The sequence below is a fragment of the Hordeum vulgare genome, chromosome 2H, assembly GCF_904849725.1.
Source record: "Hordeum vulgare subsp. vulgare chromosome 2H, MorexV3_pseudomolecules_assembly, whole genome shotgun sequence".
In the NCBI taxonomy this organism is placed as follows: domain Eukaryota; kingdom Viridiplantae; phylum Streptophyta; class Magnoliopsida; order Poales; family Poaceae; genus Hordeum; species Hordeum vulgare.
The window spans coordinates 68,071,182-68,078,812 of NC_058519.1; the positions used below are offsets into that span (position 1 = coordinate 68,071,182).

At 44.2% G+C, this 7,631-nt stretch overlaps 1 protein-coding gene across 1 annotated transcript; it reads left to right on the forward strand.

Moving 5' to 3' along the window:
- Positions 1-1,124: 1,124 nt before the first annotated feature.
- On the forward strand, positions 1,125-2,656 carry LOC123429594 (peroxidase 2-like). The gene is made up of 2 exons (XM_045113620.1): positions 1,125-1,505; positions 1,645-2,656. The coding sequence occupies exons 1-2, from the start codon at positions 1,209-1,211 to the stop codon at positions 2,392-2,394; spliced, it is 1,047 nt and encodes a 348-aa protein (XP_044969555.1). The 5' UTR covers positions 1,125-1,208; the 3' UTR covers positions 2,395-2,656.
- Positions 2,657-7,631: the final 4,975 nt, after the last annotated feature.

Below are 7,631 nucleotides of genomic sequence, written 5' to 3' on the forward strand. Positions count from 1 at the left end.
CCAAAGATGATGGACACAAAAAAAGGGAGAAACACAATATGAAACCCCTAAACCCCTCTTTAAAAAAACAACGCCCGGCAGCTGCTGACGTGTGGCCGTCTTTTAGTCTGAGTTGATGTCACCAACCGGGATTAAAGTTCCTTGCCCCTGGCGCCCCACAGTGGCCACGTGGAGCACCGTTAGGCCCGGTTCATAACACAACCGAGACTAAAAGTTTAGACCTTTTGTCCCGATTGTTTAGTCCCGGTTGGAAAATCGAGACTGAAGGCCTTCTGAAACCGGGACTAATGGCCCGTTTTCCACTAGTGGTAATTTTAGTTATTCGTTGTATTTTTTGTTAAAACTTGTAACATTTTAAAAAACGAGAAACAATGAAGCGTACATATACTCAGTACTGATGTTACAACGTTTTAGCTTATTTTGACATGTTTTCGAGATTTTGGCAGAATCCTAGCTCAATCGATTTTAGTCCAAGCCAATTTGCCATGTTTTTTAAACGGAGGCAAAAAAATTGCCTCGTCCATTAAATAAGAAGAGAATAGAGTTTTACAACTGCCACAAAAATACATGGTCCATTAAATTAGGGACCATGTGAACATAATCAAATTATGGGTTAGATCTCGCTGTCAAGATATTACACCAATATATAATAGGTGTTCTACTCAAATAATTGATGGTTTGTGCAATTTCCACCCGAGTGAAATGTAACGGAACATCTGTGGTGCCACATGGCGCTTCGTGACAGGATACACCAGTGTCCATGATCCCTCCCATCTCCATGGGAAACACGAGATACGTTAGCGATCTCAGTAGGAGTAATATACGATATATCTGGCGTATATTCTAATCGATCTTGTAATAATCCTAACATTGCTCCATTGAGGAACCTCGGCGCTTGGCAACATTATGGGAGCAAAATGAACAGGTGGAAAATGTCAACCGGTTGAGCTGTGAAGATTGTGCTAGCCATGCATGCATGTTATCGGTTGACTTGAGCACACACATGCAACCTACCATCGGTTGAAGCAACAAAAAAGAACATGAGCATGCATTTTGATTTTCAGGGTCAGCTCGGACCTATAAGTAGGCCTGCAACACATCAAGTTTCCTTCACCCATCTTGGATCAACTGCCTCATCGTCCACACTCTCGAGCTAACCACAGCCAGCCTCGCTCAGGCTCAGTAGTAGTAGCTAGCACCTAGCAGCCATGGCTGGCAGTGACAAGAAGCTTGCCTCCTTGGCTCTGCTGCTAGCATTACTTGGTTGCCTGGGGCGCACGTGCCAAGCGAGCCACGGGTTTCCCTATCCGTTGCTCCCTTTCTTCCCGGTCAGAATACTTCCTTTTTCTGTGCCGTCGCTCACCTGCGGTCACTACCCCAAGGTCAAGTATGCTTGCGATGATGCGGAGAAGATTGTGAGGGACATTGTAGAGGAGGAGGTGTACCGCGACCGCGGCATCGGCGCGGGCCTCATCCGTCTCTTCTTCCACGACTGCTTCGTCCGGGTATGTATATATATGTGTGTGTGTCCAGAGTTACATGCACTGCACTGCACTGCACACATGGATCTCTGCTAAATGGTAATGGTATGCATGCATGTTTGCCATTTGACGTGAGCAATCTATATATGTATTTTCATGCCAGGGTTGCGACGCGTCGGTCCTCCTTGACCAGACCGCCACGCCCAACGAGCCGACGGAGAAGGACGGCATCCCCAACAGGGGCAGCCTCCGGGGCTTCGAGGTGATCGACAGGATCAAGGAGAAGCTCGAGGCCACGCCCGGGTGCAAGCATGTCGTCTCCTGCGCCGACATCGTCGCCTTTGCTGCCCGCGACGCCACCTACTTCCTCAGCAACAAGGTGATAGACTTCCAGATGCCGTCCGGCCGCTACGACGGGAACATGTCCCTCGCCAGCGAAACCCTCCCCAACCTGCCCCCTCCCTTCGCCGACAGTGCTCAACTCGAGGCCATGTTCAAAAACAAGGGCCTCACCCTCGACGAGATGGTCACCCTCTCCGGCGCACACTCCATCGGCATCTCCCACTGCTCCTCCTTCAACGGGGACCGCCCCACCGCCATGAACTCTACCTTGGCCGACTTGGTCACAGCTAAATGTAGCAGCGGCGGCAACCCTACCGTGGATCAGGACATCCGAACCCCTCGAGACCTCGACAACCAATACTTCAAGAACGTCATCAACCACGAAGTCTTGTTCAAATCGGACGCCGCGCTAGAGTCATCAACCACAATTGAATCCGTCAAACAAAATGCAAAGTACCCTTTGCTGTGGGAGGAAAAGTTCCGGCAAGCCATGGTGAAGATGGGCAACATCGACGTCAAGACCAGAAACAATGGAGAGATCAGACACAAGTGCCGATCCATCAACTACTAGTGGAGTACTAGCCTTGCCTCCCAAACAGATCAGCTCGAACAAGCCACCTCCTCGTTTTTGTATGGATCGACTTCCCATTCTTGTTCTTTCTTTATTTATTTATCTTTTTCACTAAATATGGTTTTGTGTACTCCTCATTTTCTTATTACATTTAATTTATATATTGATATTGTTATCGGTGTACTCTTTAACTTATAATTTGTTAATGAAAACGCAAATTTATCGGTGTACACTTTAATTTATAAAGCACATTTATTTATGACACCACTTTGCTCCTGGTGATGAGAACATGGGTACCTTGGATAAGACCAAAAATATTTCATATTTGCATATTTGTAAGGTGGTTTCTTATAATAAATATACAATATTTTATTTATATTATCCGAAATAAGAATACTTCATCTATTTTTATTCCATGCAGAAATGCAGAATTGTTCAAGGCTTGCACGAACCACATATGAAGATAAAATAAAAGAAAATGATTATGTGTTGTTCAAGAAGTTCTCTCACGTCACTTTTAGCCCAAGAGAAGATAAAGTCCAAGTCTCACGCTTTTGTATCGACTTCCCATTCTTGTTCTTTATTTATTTATTATCTTTTTCATTAAATAAGGTTTTGTGTACAACTCATTTTCTTATTAAATTTAATTTATATATTAAAATTGTTGTTAATGAAATGCAATTTTTTATCGGTGTACATTTTAATATATACACTAGTAGAAAAAGGGGCTTTCGTCCCAGCTTAATTTACACATTAGTCTTGGTTCCATTACGAACCGGGACTAATGTTAGCATTAGTCCCGGTTCAAACGACAAGGGCGCCGGTCGATCATTAGTCCCGGTTCAAAAGGGACCTTTAGTCCCGGTTCGTGTCTCGAACCGGGACTAAAGGGTTTGGAGGCTTTAGTCCTAGTTCGTGTCTTGAACCGGGACTAAAGGGTAGACCTTTAGTCCCGGTTCGAGACACGAACCGGGACTAAAGGGGTTTTGTATTTTTATTTTTTCCTGTTTTTAAATTTATTTCTGTTTGTAATTTCTGTTTTAAATTGCTTATATCTTTTAGGATATTTAATTTTTTTTGAGTGATTCTTTTTGCATTAGATTCAAAATTTTGTCTATTTACTGTTTGTGCAATTAGTTTTTAAATTTGAATGGTTTAAATTTGAATTTGTTCAAATTTGCTTCAAACCCAAATTGTGAATAACTTGAGTTTACAAATAGTTTTTAATTTAATTCTTTTTTCTCCTAGTCATCTGTTAGATTGTTATCACAGTAAGATTTATTTGGTTATTTTTAGAATACTTTAAATTTGGATTTTAATTAAAACAATATTGTTTTGCTTATATAGTTGTTTTAGTCATTTAATTGTTGTTTTTTATTATTTTTAGTTAGTACTTTCTGTAGATTTTAACATGTTATAGTATGGTGCGTATTGAATGCATAAAAAGTCTGGAGTTAAAATCATTTTAATAAAATGCCTTTGTAGCAGATGGGTTTTCGTCTGAAACCTTGATACATCGAAGGATGATTCAGTTTGTACACGAAGTGCATCCAATTTTTATCGTAACTCTCTTAACTTTTTAGCACATGTCATGTGGGTGAAACTATGATACCATGCCAACTTGGGAATCGATTTCACCGGGGCTTGCCCGGTGAAGTTTTCTCAGATGCTGAAAATTCCAAATGTACAAAAAGTTATGGCAAAAAGAAGTTTTTTCCAAAAAAATAAGAAAAAATAATTTTATTTAAAATCTTTAGGTTGTTTTCATTGAAATTCACTATTATTATTACTTATTTTGTTTATTTTAATAATTGTTTGAATTCAAAAAAATTAAATCATGTGACATGACATCAAACCCTAGGTAGTTTAGGATTGATAGCTTACTATTGTCAGGAGAACAACAAGTGCAGACTTGGCAACTAGGGGCGATAGAACCAGGAAGTTAAGCGTGCTCGGGCTGAAGCAGTGAAAGGATGGGTGACCGGTCGAGAAGTTAGACGATTTGAAATGAGTAATCTACGCTAGAGCAGTGAGGATGGGTGATTAGAGATTAAATTGTCAAATAAATCAAAGATTTAAAAATTGAAATAAAACATAAAAACAAATCAAAAAATATTCAAAAATAAAATTTGAAAAATAAATAAAAAGGTACCTTTTTGGGTCAAACAAACAAAATAAACAGACGGATCCTTTAGTCCCGGTCCGTGTTAAGACCCGGGACTAAAGGGCCTGCCCCTGAGGGCGCTCCGAGGCGCCCACGTGAAGGACCTTTGGTCCCGGCTTGGAACAGGGCCAGGCCCGCCTCTTTGGTCCCGGTTGATGAACCGGGACTAAAGCCCCTTACGGGCCGGGACTATAAGCCCTGTCTCCATTAGTGATAAGAACATTTTTATGACACCACTTCGCGCCTGGAATATGAGTTTTGGACAGGTATTATTTCAAGCACGGGCCGGACTCGCTCTAAAATCGAAAGAAATACGTGTTACCACATCCACACAGATTCCACTCAAACATGGATGACCACGGAAAAAAAACATACTTGCTAGCATGGATTTTATCCGTATTTTTTAGACAATCTTGCTAAATTTTATTACGTCAACACAATGATTACAAGGACGAAAGGAACACAATGAATTTTTAAACTGAATACTTTTCAAAATTGATAGTAAAAAAATCTAGAACTCCAAAATATTTTGAATATCTGAACAATTTTTTTATAAAGAAAATATTTTTTTAAATCACAAACATTTTCTGAATATGTTAAAAAAATTAATAAAGGTAATATTTTTTAAAACTATGAACAAAATTATGGAACGGGAATATTTTTGAATCCGTGAACAATTTCCGAAATGAGAACGTTTTTTGAAACTTGAAACAGAATTTGAAAGTGGGAACATTTCTAAAATTTTGTAACATTTTCTGAACAACATAAACATTGTTTTACGAAATTACACATATTTTTTAAACTATAAAATATTCTTTAAAATGAACAAAACATAAGAAAATAAGCACGCATGTTTGTATCGACCTCCCATTCTTGTTCGAACAAGCTGCCTCCTCGTATTTGTATCGACCTCCCAGTCTTGTTCTTTATTTGTTTATTTACTTATCTTTTTCACTAAATAAGGTTTTGTGTAACTCATTTTCTCATTACATTTAATTTATATATTGAAATTGTTATCTGTGTACTCTTTAACTTATAATTTGTTAATGAAATGCAAATTTATCGATGTACACTTTAATTTATAAAGCACATTTTTTATGACGCCACTTCACTCCTGGAATATGAGTTTTGGACACGTATTTGAAGCACGGGCCGGACTCACTCTAAAATCAAAAGTAGTATGTGTTACCACATCCATAGATTCCATTCAGATACGGATGATCCCGGGAAAAAAACATACTTGATTGTGTGGATTTTATTCGTATTTTCAGACAATCTCGCTAAGCTTTATTAAGTCACCACAATGATTACAGGGACGAAAGGAAGATAGTCGGGCTGGCATAACCAAACATGACGGTCATCCCCTAAAGATTGTGAGCTTCGTCATTCGAGCTTTCGAGCTGATCTCATGTATGATTGGCCCATATATAGCTAGCTGCACTCCCCTGCAGTATCTCATCGACCACTACCTTGCAGTAAGAGCGAACATTAATTTGTTGATAATTTCCACTGCACCTCTGCTGACCTCGTTGACAAATAGTTTTGTCATAAGGTAATTCGTAACGGGTACCAAGTAACAAATGTAACAATGGTGCAGCAAGGTGGCCCAATCCTTTTTGTAGAAAAGGACAAGTCTGGACAAACTCTTATATAAATAAAAACGCTTCCGAGGATACATGGGAATTTATGTCAAGCTAGTTTTCATCATGCTCATATGATTCGTGTTCGTTACATTGATAATTTGATATGTGGGTGGACCGGTGCTTGGGTGATGCCTTTACTTGGACAAACATCACACTTATGATTAACCTCTCTCGCAAGCATCCACAACTACGAAAGAATAATTAAGATAAATCTAACCATGAACGGCGGAGCGACCAAGCCATCACTTGATCCCTCGCTCCTTAGGGTTCCTCCCACCCTCCCCCCGCCGCCGCCGCCGGCGGCGGCCTTCTTAGGGCTCCCGCTGCCGTCGGCCGTCCCCGCCCCCTCCCCCTCTCCCCCTCCCGGATCCGCCTCGTGCCGTCTCCCCGGGTGGTGGCCACGGCAGCGCGAGCCCCTCCCCTCTTCGGCCTCCCTCTGTTCCCCTTCTCTCCCTGCCGCCGCCGACGTTCGCCCCCGACGCTTGGCTGGGTGGTGTTGGCGGTGGCGGGACTGCCTATCCCCGCGTGCGCGTCTCCCTGCCTAGGGCATGGGGGCGGCGTCGGTGCTCCTCGGCTTGGTGACGGTCCGGCGACCCAGCAGCAGTGGCCGGCGGTGCACGAGGTGGTGGTGTTGCCCCTTAGCGATAAGACGGCGAGGTGACGGAGGTTGGCCGGCGGCGCGCCCCCGGCCCAGATCTAGGCCCTGTGGGCCCCATCTGGATCCTAGCGGGCCGGCTCCCGGCGTGGCTTCATCGTCGTATATGTGGTGAGGAGGAGGAGCAGCTCGGAGGAGGGGACGTCGTTGGCGCGCCTGCTGCAGAGCGATGGCAGGAGCTTTACGGGCCTGGAGGGCCCGGCCGGCCCGGCCGGGCCTGTGTGCCGACGGGCCTGGTATGCTCCTGCTATTGTGCCTAGTCGGCTACCGTCGTCGACGGTGGAGATTGTACCCTCCCGCGTGCCGACGGTGTTGTGGCCCCTAGTCCCGGCTCCTATTCCCCGCTGTGCAGGCCTCACTTCATGGTGCCTCGGTGAGACGGCGTGGAGGCTTCATGACCGCGGTGGCGCAAGATGGTGGTCGGTTTGGTGGCAGGCTCTGGAGCATCCGAGGTGAAGTTTGGGATCAGGGGAAACCACTGTCGGCCTGGCCGACACCGACGCGGCGACGCCGGTCGGTGCCGCCGGACCTTCCTGGAGGGCGTCGGTGGCGACCCTTCCTCTTGCCTCGTCACGTACCGAGGGAAACCCTTGGCAGCAGCGTCATCGTCGTGGTCCTTCTTGGAGGTATTGATTGGTACCGGTGCTTCGGAGCCTTGGAGCTTGGTGGAAGATCTTCGGTGGGCGCAGTGGTCGTGAAGCGTCTTCGTTTCCGTCGATCCGCCGTTGTCGGCATTTTTCTCTTGTTGTGATTGTGCTGCTTCCGCCCTCGCACC